Genomic DNA, 20,569 nt, shown 5'->3' with positions numbered 1-20,569 from the left:
GAGAAAAGAAACCAAGTCCGTAAATTTCATTGGCAGATACAATGGTCTCCGTGGTGTTTAGAGATTGGCCCGGCGAGATAGTATCACTATCAGTGAAGAAGGTAGCATTGGTGAAGTGCAAAGCAAGGCAGAATAAAAGCTAGTAGAATGACAAAAAGTGGAGGGTGTTTAGAGTAAATTTACCTGGTGTTATGAAGGGTGGCGCAGAAACTAATTGTGTAATTTGCGGAGGCGCATGAGAAAGTGCTCGTCTTATCGTCGTACGCGTAGCTGTAAGCCTGTGGGCACGCGCTCTTGAAGACCTGAGAGAATGTAGTCGGCTTGCACGTGCTAGGAGAACTATACGCGCCAGTGCAACAGTACTCGGCCTCGTTAAAGGCCGTGCACGCGCTACTGCAGGCAACGTTCCCGTCGGCGTCGGCGTCGGCGCTAGTGACCTTCAGCTCCAGGGGGCACAAGTCGTTGAGGTCGGCCACGCAGCCAGCGCTTGAGCAATTCTGACCGGTCCCACCCTGGGGCACGACCTTCATAGGGAGGTTGTACCCGTCGACCAAGCTGACGTCGAAGAAGTCGAACCCACCCGCGCCGTCGAGCGTGAACTCGGCCAGGGTCGCTGGCATCGCGCTGCCATTCCCGGAGCACTCGATTTTTCCGGAGCCACAATCACCTGTGACGCAGGAGAACTTGCCCGTGGAGTCTTGGGAGCAGTTGGTTCGGCCCCAGAAGCGACCGGCCCAGGAGGTCGGTGCCGTGATGGTCTTGGACTCGCCCTTTTGGAGCGCGAAGCCGGTTGTTGACATTGCCGGTACACCGGCGCGGGACAGAATGCCTGGCCATACTGTATACTCGCACTTGTTTATTATTGTGAAGGTCGTTGAAATTACTCCTATACAAAAACAACTTGGTTAGTGAAATTTTTGAGTTCGAAAGATTTGTATTAAAGGTGAGAACTTTGTATGCTTTTTACACTATTGGGCTATTGTTATTACCTGATATTGATAGAACAAGCGTTAATAATGAAACTAATAATGCTGTTAGCTGAGCCATTTAAACTCAATGACTAATAAAAAGGAGGAGGTGGAGGATGAAAAGAAGAAGAAGTTGGGGGTTGTGGGGATCCAAATATCTTCTTCTCCAAAAGAGAATATGAGGGAGGAGAGAGAGTGTATGGTGAGATTTTTAAGAGTTGGAAGCAATGGGGTATTTATGAGGGATTCTTCAATGCATTCTGTGGACCATCTCCCCACCATCTTCTCCCTTCAACTTTTTGATTCTAAAAATAATTAAAAAAAAATTAAAGGGAGAAGATGGTGGGAAGATGGTCCACAGAATGCATTGAAGCATTTCACGGGAATTTATAGAGTGCTGCCGTCAGGGGCGGAACTACCCCTGGCCTGGAGGACTCAGCCCCAAGTGGTGGTCCAAAAAAAAAAAAATTAAATACCTTTAAAATTTAATTTTTGCCCTCCAAGATTTTTTTTTTTCTTTTTAATTTTGCCCCTCTAAACCAAATATTCTAATATCGCCCTGGTGGCCTGCAATGAAAAAGGATCCTCCCCATTTCTTTGAGTGCACTTTCTCATGAAATTTCCTCCGAAATATGTGGACCGTATTGTAGCCTTTTCTACTCTCACGTTAGATTTTCCACAATCTAAAAACCGCGTTGTTTCGACTCTCCAGTCAAGTCAAGTCAAGCGTAACCAATGCCTCCAAGCGTGATTAGCGCGTAGTCACTGACCAAGCAATGTGACTACCCGCTTTTACACGTCACCCTTACTTGTCCTGCTTTTTGCAGCTGCGAGTCTGTCCTGCTTTTATTTGGTGTGCATTGACTCATCACTCATGTTCATGTTCTAGTATTTTTTGATATCTTTGGCTGTTAAGAACTCTTAATACATTGATATTTTCTTATCACGTATTTCCTTAAATATGATTAATTACAATATACTCAGGGGCGGACTCACCTTTATGTTAGCATTGTTAGGGGTCCATGACAACTCCGAAGATTTGAAAATCCTTACAAAAATATTCATTTTTTTATTTGATAGCCCCGGCAAATGGCAATGTCTTGAACTTTTCTTTTCGGTCTAACAGCTGGACATATTAAGAACCTGTTATGATTTTGTTAGAGAAATAGAACTTTTTAAGTCAAAAAATATTTTTTTTTATAAAAGCTTCATTTTTAAGCTTACTAAAAGTGCGTTTTAGCGACTTTTAAAATAAAAAAGTACTTTTGATCTTGCCCTAAACCATTAACTATTAAATGACCAACTTTTCTATCTCAACTTATGTCATCTTCGCTCTAAAAAAAAAAAAAAAAAATTATGTCATCCTCTAAGAGCATTTTTGAGATTGCGTTGAAGAAATAGAGTTTGAGTCAAAAACATTTTTTGGAAAAAAATTTATTTTTAAGCTTTTATAAAAAATGCGTATTGGCCATTTTTAAGCTTTTTGGACCCCTTAAAAGCGTTTTCAATTATTTTTACCAAACAAGTATTTTTTTTTTCAAACGAATTTTTTTAGTGTTAAACGTATTTTTAAGTATTTTAAACACACACCCAAACATACTCTAAGATGGCAACGCCAAACCTGAGGCTAGGTCAGCCACCACAAAAATAGAGAACATAGTACCTCTTTTGTGTTGTGAAAAACAGAGCTTAAAACAACCACTGAAAAATAGAGGTCCTGTAAGAGTACCAAAAACAAGTGGGAAGAAAAAACTTGACAATGGTTACACCTTAGAAAAAGTTTCTACTTTCATCAAAACTTACATGCATAAGTCTATCAGCAAATTTCCCTTTTCCCTCTTCTCTCTTTGAATAAAAAATAATAAAAAAAAAATTAAAAAAAAAACAAAACAAATGAACAAAAAATTGCATTAAAATCACACCATAATTAATAAAAATATGCCAACAAATTCTAGTTCACAGAATAAGAGTGATGAGAAAATTTTGAACATAAGATTGGAAGATTACCTATTACCCCACTTGGAGTGGAGTTCAAGAATCAAAAGCTGCTCTTGTGGGGTAACATTTCCACGCTTTTTACATGATACATATTAAAAACTGTAATACATTATATGGCTAAAGACCCAAAGATTCAATACACAATGGAATAATGTTATGGACCATAAGTAAAGAGATTGAATGTTTTATGACGATTTACTCTAAGAATATGAACGCTTATGGCTCGTCTTTCGAATGTTATCGGCCTTCCATATTTGAAATCGTTGCACCATTCAGAGAACATATTTGTGGTCTGTTGTTAGCTGGGTTTGCCTTTGACATACTTCTCACGTTTAAGAAAGCAGGTTCTTTGGAATAAGGTAGACCTACACTTTCATTACTAAGCATGGCAACATCGTCAGACATTCGGTCTATTCTCTACACTTTCTTAAACACATAAGCGAGCTATGTTAACATATCTCAGTACCATCTGCATAGAGGATATACCATCAAGTAGCGGATCTACTAAGTCTGATCCCCTATCACTTGTCCATAATTCTCATGCCTTAAAATTCCCAAAAAAAAAAAAAAAAAAAAAAAAAAAAAGGGGAAACTTCACTTACCTCCCCTATACTTTTGCGCTTTTTGCAGACACCCCATATTGTTCAAAACCTCTCACTTTGGTGCATCAAACTTTCGTTTCCTTTCAAATACCCCCCTACCGTTAACTTTTGACCTTTCTACCCCTAAATTTTTTTTTAAAAAATTATTTTTTAATAAAAAATAAGGGCACGATTGTAATTTTCCACCCTTTCCGTTAGGATTTAACAGAAAATCCTAACGGAAGGGGCAAAGTGAATGGAAACGAAAGTTGGATACACCAAAGTGAGAGGTTTTGAACAATGGAGGGGTGTCTGCAAAAAGCGCGAAAGTATAGGGGGGGTAAGTAAAGTTCCCCCAAGAAAAAAAGAAGAGGAAAATTATAGGATGTTTGAATGATGGTAAGTGATTAAATACATAATTTTCTATTAGCTTAAGCTTTTGAGACCATTAATATGCTCTATACTATACTTCGTATTCTAAAATTCAAAAACAAAGGACTAATTTTGTTTTAATAACGACAAATGCACATTTTCTCAACAACTCCCAGCTCTGAATCAAAGTAAATAAGTGTTTCCAATTTCTAGAACAAATGATGCAAACAAGATACTTACATATCCAATCAGATGGAGAGAGTCGGTTTGATAAAAACCAGTATTCTTCCTACCACTTACAATTTCCAACAATAGTACGCAAAAACTAAAAACATCAGATTTGATTGAAAAGAGGCCTTCCAAATTAAAGCATATTCACGGAACATATAACCATTGCGCACCATCATCAAGTTAAAGATATTAATAATTGCAAGTTTTATCTTTTTACTAAATAGACCAGCTTTTTATTTGGCACAACTTTTTAAGGGCTTGTTTGGAATTGCTTTGAGAGGTCTAAAAGTGCTTTTAATACTCAAAAAGTCCGTTTAAAGAAAAAAGTATTCGTTTGGTAAAAAAATTAAAAGCAATTTTAAAGGTTAAAAAGCCTCAAAATAGCTAAAATGCACTTTTGACAAAAGCTTAAAAATGAAGCTTTTGCCCAAAAGCTCTTTTTGACTTAAAAGCTATATTTTTCAAATACAATCTCAAACAAGTTCTAAGTACTAAAAGAAATTTTTAAGCTCCCTTAGAGCATGTTTGGATTACGTTGGGAAATAGAGATTTTAAAGTTAAAAAAAGCTTTTTAGATTTTTTCCACTTTTCCCAAAAATGCATTTTGACAATTTTAAGAGTAAACAAAAAAAAAAATCATATGTAGAAATAGTTTTGAAATTTCTTTTTCTTACTAAATATATTAGTTTTTTAGGTACTAAAAATACTTTTTAGGCTCACTAACGCAAAGAACGTATTTGAGATTGTGTTGAGAAATATAGCCTTTAAAGCCAAAAAGAGTTTTTCAGATAAAAGTTTCATTTTTTAAATTTTCCAAAAAATGCGTTTTTGAATTTTTTTTTTAGAGGAAAAAAAGGTCAAAGAAGTTGTTTTGAATTTTTTTTTTTGTTTTTGTTTTTGTTTTTGTTTTTGTTTACCAAACAAACCAATTTTTGTTTGGTACACCATTTGTTATGCTAAAAGTACTTTTTAAATTCTCTAACGCAATTTCAAACAGATTATAGTCGAATAATGCTATAAGTCACTCTTGTGTGACTTTTAGAATTAACATTGAGCTTGTGATTGATTATTATTGAATTTTATTCAAATTATGATTTTAAAAGTCATCTCATTTTTTGAATAATACAAAAAGGACACAAGATAAACTTTTAGGATTACTCGACACTAGTCTCATAAGTAATACTACAAATACCTTTTGCATCTCTTCAAAAATAATGTGACTTTTAAAATTACTATTAAAATTTAATAATATTTTTAAAAGTCAAGGCAATTTTAAGAGACACAAAAATAATATAAGAACTACAATTGTAACAATACTCTAGTCTTCTAATGTAAACAAGTCAACTCGACTTATGGTAAGCAGGTGGCATTCTTATCAAGACGATAAATGCAAAGCCAATATTCGACGTACCTCTCCACACATTAACTTTTGCAACTACTTTGCCTAAAACTGGTACACATATACATTTCTTCGTATTAAATTAGGATTCTTTAAAATTCTTAGGATATTAAGAATTCAACATTAATTTATTTCCTCAACAATCATTATCATATTTATTCATATTTTATAAGTGATAAACTGATATGATTAAATCTAAATCATTTAATATGAAAATAATATTTGAAATTTTAAGAAATATACTCAGTAGAATACCTTAGGAATTTATAGGCAATGTGGATCCTCCATATAATATGTAACATATTAAGTATACGTCGTATTACTTTCAAAAAAATATCACAGGTATACATGATTTTTTTCTTTTGAGGTAAAATTTTTAGACTTTCATTAAAATCATGAAGAAACAATATCTTTCATGAATACTGGATTATTAATCTTCCATTCAAACTTATTTCAATATGTTTAAGGTATACCAGTTTAATAGACTGATTTGAAAGAAATTTATCTAACTCAATTTAGAAGAAACTTAACTCTGTCCCTTTTTATTTTTTATTTTATGAACAAATAATATGATAAAAGTCTTCCTCCTAAATCCTTCATTATACCATCCATTTCTCTTGGGATATATAAACCTAATTATAAAGACTCTCCCCTCCCCCCCCCCCCCCCTCCCCACCCATATATATATATATATATATATATATATATATATATATATATATATATAAAACCCTCCCCTTATTAAAAAAACGAGTGGCCTAGATCTGGTCATCGAAGGTGTATCATTTTTTATTGATTATTGATCGGTGGGTCACATTTTCATTTTCTAGCAATAAATGTAAAAGTTTCATTTTCTATTCAACGACATTGTTTTCTAGGGTCTACGTTGAGAAAGTCTCGAGAAACTTGTAGTTACAATAATTTCCAAGTAAAAAGGGGACCCAGAATGAGTAGCTGACTCATCGTAATCGTAATCATTTCGTTTTCTAGCAATAAATGTAAAAGCTTCATTTTCTATTCAACGACATCGTTTTCCAAGGTCTAGGTTGAGAAAGTCTAGAGAAACTTGTGGTTACAATAATTTCCAAGTAAGGGGATCCGGAATGAGTAGCTGACTTATAGTAATCGTAATCCTTTCGTTTTCCAACAATAACAACGATCCTTAAAGAATCAATCCCCTTAATAAATGGTTGAGTGGCACATGTACGAGCAAGAGTTCTTAGACAAAGGACAAAAGGTGCAAGGGTAATGAGTATTAGGTTTGTGGGCCTTTGGCCCTTGGGTCAGAATGGGTTTATGCATATTATAGTTGGTAGGATCCATGTGGGTTCTGTTAGTCGGTTAGTGAGCCCAGGTGGATGGTTATAGTTTGTAGCTGTAACGGTCTTTATAAACAAAGCCCAAGAGATGTAATGATCATTCAATTTTGATAATCGGTTTAATTTGTAAAAGGCGGATGAGTACCTCGGATGCTTATATTCTTTTTTTTTTTTTTGAAGGAAAATCATTCTTATCTCATTAATAGAGGAATCAAGAGCATTAAAACTCTTACAATCATAGAACATAACGTTCTAAAAGATCCTAGCCGAAGGTAAAAGATCAAAGTCGTAACTAAAAGATTACACATCAAAGACGCCAAACATCCGCTAACCTATAACTAATCTTCAGTTGGAATAACAAATCTGCGCTAGGCAGACACAAACTAATGCATAGGTAGCTCTTATTCCTCGACCCTGGGATCAAAAGGACCCCATGCCGACACACATCCTCCTGAACCCGAAAGCCAGGATATCGTTCACATCCACAACCCCAGGGGTCTAGACCAAAATAACAAGTGAGGAGATCAAGAAAGAGGACATGGCCTTATTACAAGCAGCAAGAAAAACAAGAAAAATACATGGAAAATCAAAGCAATACAACTAAAAATTTAAAAATAAGAGCACACTAGACGGATGACAGCAGTCGGAAGAAAAGCCGATCGCGTGCTTGCCGGAAACCGATGCGTAGATGGCGTTGGAAGCACATCGCGGTGGGGACGCGTGAAAAGACCCAGCAGAAGACAGTAAACGGCAAAGTTGGTGCGGAGGAGATCGACGGCGAACTCAAAGAAATTAGGGGGAAGTTTGAGTGAATCCCCCATAAGCGGCACCCACAAAGTATGTCCAAACAAACACCTAGCAAGAAAAATAAACAAGCAAACAAAGAACAACAACAGGGAAAAGAAAGCGAAATCCAAAAACAAACACAAAAAAAGAAAAGAAACACAGATCGGGGAAGAGAAGGGGGAAGGAAAATGGGGAAGAGAGGGGGGAACAGATCAAGGAAAGAGAGAGGGAAAGAGAGGAGGGGGGAGGGGGAGAAACCCCTCCCCCTCAGCTGTGCGGCACTTCCTTAAGCTCTGTTATCTAACTCTTTAATTGAAAATTGATTTAGAGCCTGTTTATATTTTTAAACTACGATTTTTCGGATGCTTATATGCAATACAGAATAATCCATTTCTCATTCTCAATTCCATTCATTTACAATTCAATACACCATTGAAATCAATACAATAACCAGTAAAACTGTTACAAGTGGTATATTCAGCTTTTTATCAAACATCTTCTCTGTTCCACAATATGATGATGTTAAAATTTAATATTTTTATTAAATAATTATTAGCTGGAACATCACAAAATTGCCTAATTGCCTCTTTTTGTTCTTGTATTTACGATTGTTTAGTGTTTTTTTTTTTTTTTGCTAATTATTAATCCTTTTCATTTGGCGTTCCATTTCTCACTTACATCCTGTATTTTTGACTGTGAAATTAAAACATGAGAAGGAAGATAAAACAGTACGAGAATCGATATGTAATTTTATAATCTACCAACTTAAAATGGGTAATTCATGTTCCCAATGTGGGACTCTATTTATGGAGTGTTATAATTTCTCTCAGTCAAATTCCTGACATCCTTGTCACGAGTGCCTCAGTGTCATATGGTATTACTAGGTTGCTTTAAACCATTTGTAGCAGCTAAGGGAAAGTGTTGTCTATATATGCATTATCACTCTAAAATTAAAGAACTCAATGCACCGTTTGTTGGTAGTTAGACATGGCTAATCATTTTGGAGTGATAACGATTAGCGTTTTTCCTATATCGTTACACCACAAATGCATCATTTGTTGGTCGTTAGATGTGACAAGTTGATCTTATTATTTTGAATTCTAGATACAAATCCAATTTTCATGATACACATAAAAAACTTTAATACCAAATTATATGGCTAAAGACCCAAAGATTCAATACACAATAGAATAATGTTATGGACCATACTATGATGCTTATGGCCAAATTTTTAAATGTTACCAACCATTCATAATTGAAATTGTTGCATCATTCAAAGACCAAATTTGTGGTTTGCTATTAACAAGGTTTGCCTTCGCCGTACCACTCACATTCAAGAAAGCAAGTTGTTGGGGATAAGGTAGAGCTGCAATTTCATTGCTAAGCATTGCGACAACATCAGATATGGAAGGTCTATTCCCTGCTCTTTCTTGAACACAGAGGAGAGCTATGTTAACATATCTCAATACCATTTGCATAGAAGATATATCATCAAGTAGTGGATCCACCAAGTCTAATCCCCTATCACTTGTCCATAATTTCCATGTCTTCAATTTTTTTTTAAAAAAATTAAAATTAAAATTAAAATTAGAGGATGTTAGAATGATGGTAAATGATTAAATATATAATTTTCTATTAGCTTAAACTTTTAAGATCAGTAGTACGTTTTATACTCTACTTAGCTTTCTAAAATTTCAAGAATAAAGGACTATTTTTTTTTTTTAATAAACGTTGAATTAATGCACATTTGTTCAACAACTCCTAGCGATGAATCAAAGTAAATAAGTGTTTTCAATTTCTACAACAAAAGATATAGATAAAATACTCACATATCCAGTAAGATGGAGACAATCACTTTGATAAAAGCTAGTATTCTTCTTGCCACTTACAATCTCTAACAATAAGACTCCAAAACTAAAGACATCGAATTTGATTGAAAAGAGACATTCCAAAGCATATTCAGGGGATATATAACCGCTGTGCACCATAATCAAGTTAAAAATATTAGTAATTGCATGTTTTACATGAATGTCTACACACATGTATACTATTATGTTAATATTTATAATTATGAAGTTCCCTTTATATTACTTACTAAGTGCCAACAACCCTACTTGTATTTGCCTGTGACTAATTTCTTCCAAAAATTCTTGTCATTCTGAAATCTGATATTTTGGGATTCATATCAATGTCCAACAAGATATTGCTTGGCTTCAAGTCCCTATGAATAATTCTTAACCTAGAATATTGATGAAGATAAAAAAGTCCTTGAGCAATTTCTTCAATGACTCCAACACGAGTCCTCCAATCTAACATCTTACGCTTCTCTTGATTTGCTTTACATATATGAGTAAATTGACAATTAGTGAGCCACATGCAAAAGACCATAAAAAATAAAAAAATAAAAACATATATGTATATATCAAAATGTGAGATATTACAAACCAAAAAGGAAGAAATCCAAGCTTTTATTGGGCATATACTCATAAACTAGTATCTTTTCATCTCGTTTAATGCACCAGCCCAAAAGACTAACAATGTGACATCCCGTAGATTTTTGTTTGATTCAAAATAAAATTATAAAACATTTTTGTTTTTTTATATATATATGAGAACTCTTTAAGGTAATATTTTCATATCGTTTATGGTATTTTTAGTATGAAGTTAAATTCCTAGAATTTAATTAGAGGTTTTAGTGTATGAACACTTAAATTGCTATTTGGAGGGGTTAATTATTTTTTAGAGTGTTAATTGACCATAAATTATTATGGGATCCATAGAAGTTGGTGTTTATTGGGTTTAGGTGCTAATATGTCATATAATTACAATAATTGTTGTAAATGTTTCTAAGCTTTTGATATTGGGAGTAAGTTGCTAACTTAAATGGTTAGGAAGAAAGCGATATTATGGCTAGATAGACTTCTTAAGCTGTTAATTGTAGTCGGATGATTTTAAAGTAATAAGAATATTATAACCTTGGTGTTTTAGTGTAAAGCAATTGGTTAGATTAAGGCCTTAGTGGAGTTGATTATTAGAATTCTATGTGAGGCATATAAATCAAGCATGGTAAGATTGATGTCACTATAATGTCTTTGGCTAAGGATATACGATGGTGGGATATAGATTAGAGTTAAGATCCTTAACAACTAAATTGATGCATGATTGAGACTTGAAAACGAATTGATGACTAAGGTACTTTTTACCTCCGTTGTAGGAATTGTGAGTTGGATGCGGATTCAAAATAAGGGCATGCAATTCCAGGTAAGGGGACACAACACCAAAAACCCCAACAGATTTTATTATAAATCTTTTGGAAAAAGTTGGGGATTTTATAAAGAACCTACTTACATGATTTTCAATTGCACTTCCTTTCATATTTTTAATGCAAAGTTTTATTCAATCATATGCCATGGTTTAAGAATGTTACGTATTACAATTATCTCATTTTATGAGTTATGCATGACAGCGATTATGAATGAAAAGAGCTCTCAAAGTTCATGGCATAGCATACAGTTACAGATGAGCTTACAGATCATATGAAATGTTATATGTGCATTCATGGTTATAAATGTTTAACCCGAGACATGATTATAGTGATGATCGATACCGCATAGGGTAGCATGGCAAGCACACCGAATGACAGTTATGAGAAGGTGTGTGCTACCGGCCAGGTGACCTTCACCTAGGGAAGTTCCCAATCTGGTAGCTCTCCCATGTGACGACAGGATGAGCATATAGGTCATTCGGGCCAAGCCAACGTGCGCTGCTCACGGTAAATTTGTGGTGTCAGGTCAAAGGGTAAAACAATTATTTTGAAAGGAAAGTAAAAGGAAATGCTTACTCATTTTGCAACTATCTTGCATATTTTGTTAATTATGTTATTCTGCATAAATTGTTATTGTGCATGACAAAGATTTTGACATAGAAATTTGTATAGCATGTTTTATAGCATCTTGGTGTTGTGGCTACTTACTGAGTTGTCGAACTCACCCCTTCTCCCTATACATCTTTTTCAGATTGCTCTATATATCGTAGTATTGAAGACATGGGTACCGGTGAGCCTCTTAGTTGTTAAAGACCCTATCGCTGCTTTATGGACTAGTAGGAGCAGTAGCAGTAGAAGTGTCTTGAACCCCATTCTATAGACTAGACGGCTTTGGTTAAGCATAGATGGTGTAACTTTATAGCTTATGAGATTATTGAATACTAGCACATTATGTGTTTGTGATTTTATAATGAGAATTTACATCACTTTGATGATTTTATGTTTTTGTGGTGAACATATGGTAAGAGAAATTTATATTTTTATTAAGAATATGTTATAATTGCTTTCAGTCGCTCTACCTTTAGAACTTGGGGCGTTACAAACAAGATTATTGTGTTGGAGCTTGGCTATGAGCATTGCCTCATTTTTTAGCTCCTCCCAACCTTGCCCAGATCTTTTTGAAAGCCTTTTTACAGCTACCTCATCCCCTTTTAGTAATGTTCCCTGAAATTATTTTTTCTTGTGAAAAATACAGAAAATAATAAAATAGCAAGCTAAATTCATAAGAAATCCATTGCCAATGATAAAGACTAAAACTTTTTTTTTAACTCTAAAACAAACAACCCATTTTGAGAAACAATAGTCCAATGCAAAACAATTTGTTGTTGTAGATTGACACCCTTAGAGTCTTTTTGTGAGACTATAATATAGCAAGTTGTTACATCACTCAATTCAAAAGCTTAAGCATATGAGTTTGGATACAACTATGGTATATTAAGCACTCAATTTTGTGATCTCCTTCCAAAGTGGGCCTTAATCTTTTTACACTTACATGTGTATTGTAGCACCCTAGATTTTTAAAGTCTTATTTTAGAGATATTAAATTTATGCTATGATTATATTAATATTCATATTAGGCAATGATATTAATTCTTGAGAAATTTATGAGAGTGGTAATTAGAGAATGGTAATTGGTGAAATAATAGGATAGTAAATGGTAGGTATAAGGATGGTAGAATAGTATAGGTAGAATAGTAAAATGAGGGTATAATTGTAAATTGAAGATAGAATGAGGGTATAATTGTAAATTGAAGGTAGAATAGTATAGGGTTGGTGAAATAGTAAAATGAGGGTATAATTGTAAATTGACGGTAGAATAGTGTTTGATTTTCTCCTATAAATAGAGCTCTTCTCCTTCAGAATTTTCACCACTCATCTCCTCTCCCATCTCTTGCATATATTCTTCCTTCTTCTGCTTTTTACTCGGTCTTTCTTCTTTCTAAGAGTGTTTACTCAGAACAGAGAGAGAAAGGGCGAGACCAAGCGCTACAAGAAAGAAAGAACACAAGAGATAGCGGACTTTAGAAATTAGTTTCAAAAGATATACTAGTGGTGTTAGTCATATTGGAGCAACTGGATTCCTTCATACCACTTTTAGCTTCAGTCTAGAGGTAAGTAAATTCACTACCCCTTCTAAAATTACTTCATGTCATGCTATTTATATATTCTTGTATCAAATTGTAAATGATTATTTTATTTACGTATTATGAAGTTATGTTGCATGCATGAAGGATTTCTAAATGAATTATCTAGAAAGTTTCTATTTCTTTAAACGCTTTCTAAGTACAACAAGTTTATATTTGAAAAGGTTTCCATTTTAAGAAAAAAAAGTTGAGAAATGATGATGATTATAAGAAAGAAAAAAGATGATAAACCCTCCTACATGTTGCCCTAAGATGCATCAAAAGAAGTACAAAGAAAAGTACAAGAGATGAGATAAATGTTTATGAAATGAGGGCACATGTATGGAGGAGAGTATTTTTGGCCCCAAGATAAGATAAGATGAGAGTTCGGTACCGATACTCGGATGGAGGCGAAACCACTGAAGGAGGCTATGCCAGAAGGTGGTATTCCATCAACTAGACCGTTGAGTGCACCAAGAAAGAGTTAATTGACGGTCGGGCATGGCTGTGGCCACAGTTCAGTGCCATGGTCACAAGGACCCGCAACCCTCGTGCACAGGGGTAATAGTGTACATGGGCCTTATTATGAGAAAATGATACTATATTTTCAACGATGATATGCTATGATGATTTACAGAGATTATTTATAATAATGCATTATGATGATGATTTATAAAGATGATTTACAACGATGATCTATTACTAGATGTAATAGTATGTATATGTTACGGGAGATGCAACCGTACATACAGATATTATTATGGCTAGAATTATATTTATTTGCGAAAATGATTTTCAAAACTGAGAACAAGGAGTAAAACTATTTATGGTTGTGGATTTTACTTGCTGGGCCCCCTTTGGGCTCATTCAGTTTTATTTCTTATTTTCAGGTAGAAAGGATGCTGGAATAGGAGGCCGGAATGGGGTGGGAATAATTATTAATTTTCAAAGTCTTTTCATATAAGTTATTGTAATGATATGATATTCCGCAACTAAAGTTTAATGTTTTCTAATTTCGCTTGTAATAAAATCTCTTGAATAATGTTTTATACATTTTTCGTATCCTTTAAAATCAAGTACTCTGATAGACCTTATAGATCTTTGCAAGAACTTTTGTTGTAAAAGAAGAAAAGTGGCAAACTCAGCCTTAACGGGCTGGGGTTGTTACAAAAATGGTATCAGAGCCACCTAGTAACGCCAGGTCATGTGGTATTGGAGCACACATTGAGTGGGTAGTTTATAGAGATAGTCATGGGTGCTAAGTCCCACATTGCCTAGTTACTAGGTGAAACTGGGCTTTATAATGAATTCTAGGGAAGCTCCAAATTGACTAGTCCTTTTGAGGTAATAGCGCAGATGTGGCTAGCGCTTTTCCCTGGGATGTTACAAATGGTATCAAAGCATTACCTAGCCTGAGATGGTGGGAGTGTACACAAGCCTATGAGGGTCGCTAGTGGACACACGTTGGTGATGCCAAAAGTGGGTTATATTATAATGGTGTCAGTTAAGACACAATGAAATGTATAAGGGCCAAAAGTTAAGGGCCGAGAATGAAGAAATTCCCTGAGGATTGCCAACGGTGACACTGGTGCCCAAGAAGAGTGCTTGTAGAGTCTCACATCGCCTGGGTATGGAATATGTTATGATATTTATTTGTGAACAGATTGAATTTAAAAATTTTTTATAGTAACTTGAGTAAGTTATGGTTCAAGTATGATTTGTTTTTAATTTGGGTTGCTCAATTTGAAGATAGGTGGTAATTTATGGGCTTTAATTTCGAGGACGAAATTCTAATAAGGAGGGAAGATTGTAGCACCCCAGATTTTTAAAGTCTTATTTTAGAGATATTAAATTTATGCTATGATTATATTAATATTCATATTAGGCAATGATATTAATTCTTGAGAAATTTATGAGAGTGGTAATTAGAGAATGGTAATTGGTGAAATAATAGGATAGTAAATGGTAGGTATAAGGATGGTAGAATAGTATAGGTAGAATAGTAAAATGAGGGTATAATTGTAAATTGAAGATAGAATGAGGGTATAATTGTAAATTGAAGGTAGAATAGTATAGGGTTGGTGAAATAGTAAAATGAGGGTATAATTGTAAATTGACGGTAGAATAGTGTTTGATTTTCTCCTATAAATAGAGCTCTTCTCCTTCAGAATTTTCACCACTCATCTCCTCTCCCATCTCTTGCATATATTCTTCCTTCTTCCGCTTTTTACTCGGTCTTTCTTCTTTCTAAGAGTGTTTACTCAGAACAGAGAGAGAAAGGGCGAGACCAAGCGCTACAAGAAAGAAAGAACACAAGAGATAGCGGACTTTAGAAATTAGTTTCAAAAGATATACTAGTGGTGTTAGTCATATTGGAGCAACTGGATTCCTTCATACCACTTTTAGCTTCAGTCTAGAGGTAAGTAAATTCACTACCCCTTCTAAAATTACTTCATGTCATGCTATTTATATATTCTTGTATCAAATTGTAAATGATTATTTTATTTACGTATTATGAAGTTATGTTGCATGCATGAAGGATTTCTAAATGAATTATCTAGAAAGTTTCTATTTCTTTAAACGCTTTCTAAGTACAACAAGTTTATATTTGAAAAGGTTTCCATTTTAAGAAAAGAAAGTTGAGAAATGATGATGATTATAAGAAAGAAAAAAGATGATAAACCCTCCTACATGTTGCCCTAAGATGCATCAAAAGAAGTACAAAGAAAAGTACAAGAGATGAGATAAATGTTTATGAAATGAGGGCACATGTATGGAGGAGAGTATTTTTGGCCCCAAGATAAGATAAGATGAGAGTTCGGTACCGATACTCGGATGGAGGCGAAACCACTGAAGGAGGCTATGCCAGAAGGTGGTATTCCATCAACTAGACCGTTGAGTGCACCAAGAAAGAGTTAATTGACGGTCGGGCATGGCTGTGGCCACAGTTCAGTGCCATGGTCACAAGGACCCGCAACCCTCGTGCACAGGGGTAATAGTGTACATGGGCCTTATTATGAGAAAATGATACTATATTTTCAACGATGATATGCTATGATGATTTACAGAGATTATTTATAATAATGCATTATGATGATGATTTATAAAGATGATTTACAACGATGATCTATTACTAGATGTAATAGTATGTATATGTTACGGGAGATGCAACCGTACATACAGATATTATTATGGCTAGAATTATATTTATTTGCGAAAATAATTTTCAAAACTGAGAACAAGGAGTAAAACTATTTATGGTTGTGGATTTTACTTGCTGGGCCCCCTTTGGGCTCATTCAGTTTTATTTCTTATTTTCAGGTAGAAAGGATGCTGGAATAGGAGGCCGGAATGGGGTGGGAATAATTATTAATTTTCAAAGTCTTTTCATATAAGTTATTGTAATGATATGATATTCCGCAACTAAAGTTTAATGTTTTCTAATTTCGCTTGTAATAAAATCTCTTGAATAATGTTTTATACATTTTTCGTATCCTTTAAAATCAAGTACTCTGATAGACCTTATAGATCTTTGCAAGAACTTTTGTTGTAAAAGAAGAAAAGTGGCAAACTCAGCCTTAACGGGCTGGGGTTGTTACATGTATACTCAACATCAACTACATACATATATTAAGTATCCAATTACATATTAAAACTAACACATACCAAGCAAAATTTTATCTTCCAAATCTCACACACAATAAATGTTCATCTGAATTGGTATACTGAATGGTTTCACATCATACACAACAACAAAAGTGGCATGTGCCTGTTTGTGCTTGCTAACATAGCAAGGTTTAGCTAGCAAAGTGCAAACCTTTTATTTACATTCCATATCCAAAGCATTGTGTTTAGGGACATTGAAGCATAACTTGTAAACAGGTCCAAAACCACCCTCTTACAGCTTATTTGCAGCTGAAAAATTATGGGTTGCGGCAGAAACACTTGCAAAACTGATAATGGCATTTGGAATTCTCTTTTCCTACTACCTCCATGCTCTGAATTATTAGCCCTCTGGGTTGTGCCCAAATCTAACAATAACAAATCATCCCCTGAGTGACGAACAACACATGTTTAAGGATATATATAAATTTAGATTGCTAAAATAAAATTGTGCTAAATCACAACTTAACCAAAAAGCTTAAGTGGATAAGAGATACTTTAACATATTATTTACTCACCCTTCTTCTTTTTGAGCTTTCTCCTCACATAATGAACAAAAATGCCAAAGGTAACCACCGACATAGATGTGGTAGGCACGATAATTTTCCATAATTGTTTGTTTCCTTTGGCCTTTAAATTCTTCTGAAGTCCTGGATCATTTACAATTGCATTTGTTGAGTTCGTATCTGCAAAAGGAAACCAGAGAAATAAATAATATAGGCGTTGTTCTTTGTGTACGAATTGATATACAAATCGATATGCATATTGATAAACGGCAAAGTTAGTCACCAACAACCGCAGAACTCTGTTTTTCGATTTTTCTAACCTTTGGTAAAGTCCAGAGGAGCAAGTTTGAGATAGAACTCTGTTTGATATAAATTATCTGCTGAGAAATGTTTCAGATTTAAAAGAGGGACATCCCATACCAGGCAGCGATGCTCTTGTCTTGATCATAAGCATAACCATTACAAGAGCAGTTGTTGAAGCATGCTGATTCACATTCTGAAGAATTGCCAACCTGCAATTGCAGTGGATGCATGGGCAAATAAACTTCAGGAATTCGAAGAAACCAATCTTTCTGAACATTAATATCGTGGGTGCACTGCAAATCAGTTTGTTCTCTCACATCCAGCGAACGTAGTTCCTCTTTTGAATCCTTGCAAACAGTCACATATAGAGCCTGCATCTCCATTCGCATTGCATATGCCGAAAACGCCGCAGACAGGATAAGCCCCACACGACGATAAGTTGTACGTGTACCAATTTTGGTCAACTTCTATCCATGTCTGCAGCAGAATCCTCCCGTCTATACTCAACACTATTCTTCTAATCTCATTGGTGTCGTTACTTCCCTAAGTGATGTAATCCCCATCAATCACGAACATATCAGCTAGAACACCACTGAGTGAACTAGTCCAGTATGGTTCAGACCCCTCCATTAAGATTACTTCTTTCCGAGAACCCAGATATTGCAAAGAGAAAGGACCAGGAGCTGGGTCTACATAATCTCCCCCACTTTTCCATGATCTTAATGACCATCCTGTTTTAGTATCTTTAAGCTTTATTTCGGGCAAAATATTGTCAGTAGGATAGTCAAAGCTTTGCCATAAAACTTCTGAAGCCGTGTTTGTGAGTATAAGATTACCTGTATCTAATAGCCTGGCGTAGGTATCTTTACCACCTGAAGTAGTGTTAGTCACCAGGTGCAACAATCCGCCATCGGATATTACAAGATTCCATCCGGGTCCAAGATAAGAACAGCGGAGGAATTCGAGAATGGGTGCTCGCTGCTTCCAACCCAAACATTGCTGTGGGTCGAAACAATATTATAGAACCATATTCCCACGCAATGCTTTGTCGATTTTTCTATTGAAAAGAAACCAAGTCGGAACCTTCCCTCGGCATATTCAATATACTCCGTGGTGCTTAGTGATTGGCCTGGTCGGATAGTATCAGTGAAGGTAGCGTTGGTGAAGTGCAAAGCAAGGCAGAACAAAAGCAGCAGGGAGGCAATAAGAGGGGAAATTGTACGGCTCATATTTGTATGATAATTAATGAGGCAGCTAATTATAGCCATGCAATGCAGCAGAGGCAAGTATATATGATGTTGTTGGATATCCTGTTTTGGGTTTAGAGTTCGACCAGGCTGCTGCAATTTCACATTAGTTTTCCTATGAAAAATGCGGGACCGTTTCTACTTTAACGTTAGAATTTCCAGTGTAAAAGCTGTGTTGTTTTATTTGGAGTCTCCGGTCAAGCTGACTTTTCAGCGACTCGCCACCCTCAAACCATTTATTACTCTTACTCACCTTCGCTTAAATTATGTTGATGCAGATCGCAGGTCCTCTGGAAGTGCGATTGAGTGCACGTGTACCTGCGATCGAGCGCACTTCCAGACAATTGCGCACTAGGTCCCTGTTGTGCGATCGATCGCACTTGTACTTGCGATCGATCGCACAAGGAGCTGCTTATATTTTGTTTTCGCGTTTTAATTAGGTTTAGCTGTCTTTATTTCCTTGTTTTAGTAGGATTAGGGTTTTGAGAGTCAATATTTCGTTATTTTATTAGGTTTAGGGTTTTAGGGATATTTATGTCATATTTTATTATGTTTAGGGTTTTGGGCTATAAATATATGCTTATAGCCTCCAAAGAAAACAGTTGTTGTTTATTATTGATTTTGATTAATGAGAATACTCATTGTTGAGTTTATTCCTCTTTTCCTTTAAACTTTAGAGAGTATCTATTGTTTTTAGAAGAGTTCTTAGATCATTGATAGACTCAAGATCTGGAATTGTTTATCCGCTGCTTTATTGTTGTTCTTCGCTGCAGCCTACTAAGTCACGCTGCATTAGTTGGTATCAGAGCTCAGTTACTTTCCATGAATGGGGAGGAGCAATCGCTTTGCAGACATGAACGAGGTGTACGTGCGCACGGAGACAGCACGTAAGGAGCAACCGGCAATTCGTTTGAGGCACATGAGTGGTGGGCCGAACAATTGTCGTCGCCAACCAAGACCGCGATTCGTGGAGGCGGAAGGCAAATCTATCGCTAAACCTTGGCAACACACGGAGGATTGATTCACGGCTATGAGGGATCAAATTGAAGACCTCACTACCCAATTATCCAACTTGTGTGGTCAACATAGGAACGGATCTAGAAACCCGTTTGCGGAGCGCCGAACGCACGGACGTCAGCACCTTGCGCAAGCTCATGCCAATCGGCGGGTAAGTAGATTCGAACTCAATACACTGGAATTCCAAGGTTGCTTGCAACCCAAAGAGTTCATGGTGGCAGAAAAAAATAGAAAATTTCCATAAAAAGAAGTATCTAGGAAGATGGCGGAGTTGGTGTCTAAGGTGGGGGCGGAGATCAAATGTTGTTCGGTGTCCCTATAGATTCAACGGACGTGCCGACCATTTCAAACTATATGCACCACGGGAGGCAAGGGGGCCAAGCTTATTATTGATACAAGGAGTCATGAGAATATAGTCTCGGAGGAAGCAGTTCGCAAGTTGGGGCTTGAGACCAAGACACATCCTTCTCCTTATCAATTGGAGTGGCTCATAAAAGGAAACGAGGTAATGGTTTCTAAACGTTGTCTAGTGTCCTTTTCCATTGGAGCTAAATATAGAGATACTGTATGGTGTGATGTGGTCGACATGGAGACGTGTCACCTGTTATTGGGCAAGCTGTGGCAAGATGATAAAGCTATTTTCCATGATGAAACAAAGAACACGTACAGCTTCATGTTGGGTAAAACCAGATTGACGTTGCTACATAGCCCTTGGGCGGAGCCAAAACCTT

The 20,569-nt window shown here is 35.7% G+C and overlaps 3 protein-coding genes and 1 pseudogene across 3 annotated transcripts in view; 1 reads left to right on the top strand and 3 right to left on the bottom strand.

Annotated features, from left to right (window-relative positions):
* Positions 1 to 127, bottom strand: part of LOC148586677 (G-type lectin S-receptor-like serine/threonine-protein kinase At1g11300) — a gene marked incomplete at its 5' end in the record, with an annotated part of 3,788 nt that extends 3,661 nt beyond the window's left edge. The window contains one exon of the mRNA XM_088514088.1: positions 1 to 127. This exon is cut by the window's left edge and continues 1,029 nt beyond it. Within this exon, the coding sequence (XP_088370214.1) occupies positions 1 to 127 (127 nt within the window).
* LOC132176431 (uncharacterized) overlaps positions 1 to 20,569 on the top strand; it is a 93,898-nt gene that overhangs the window by 65,507 nt on the left and 7,822 nt on the right. The window lies entirely within an intron of this gene.
* LOC132174584 (thaumatin-like protein 1b) lies at positions 180 to 1,077 on the bottom strand. Its single transcript, XM_059586219.2, has 2 exons — positions 990 to 1,077; positions 180 to 886 (listed from the first exon to the last, which is right to left on the bottom strand). Exons 1-2 carry the CDS (start codon positions 1,045 to 1,047, stop codon positions 180 to 182), a joined length of 765 nt encoding a protein of 254 aa, XP_059442202.2. The 5' UTR covers positions 1,048 to 1,077.
* LOC148586676 (G-type lectin S-receptor-like serine/threonine-protein kinase SD1-13) lies at positions 3,204 to 18,803 on the bottom strand (annotated as a pseudogene).

The sequence above is a fragment of the Corylus avellana genome, chromosome 3 (genome assembly GCF_965113065.1).
Source record: "Corylus avellana chromosome 3, dhCorAvel1.hap1.2, whole genome shotgun sequence".
Taxonomy (NCBI): domain Eukaryota; kingdom Viridiplantae; phylum Streptophyta; class Magnoliopsida; order Fagales; family Betulaceae; genus Corylus; species Corylus avellana.
The sequence above is the reverse complement of the archived record's forward strand: the minus strand, read 5'-3'. Positions and strand labels throughout refer to the sequence as shown.

Coding starts and splice junctions, on each gene's coding strand:
- LOC132174584 (XM_059586219.2), bottom strand. CDS start 1,047: ATGGCTCAGCTAACAGCATTATTAGTTTCATTATTAACGCTTGTTCTA. Junction 887..989: donor GCTTGTTCTATCAATATCAG/GTAATAACAATA, acceptor GTTTTTGTATAG/GAGTAATTTCAACGACCTTC.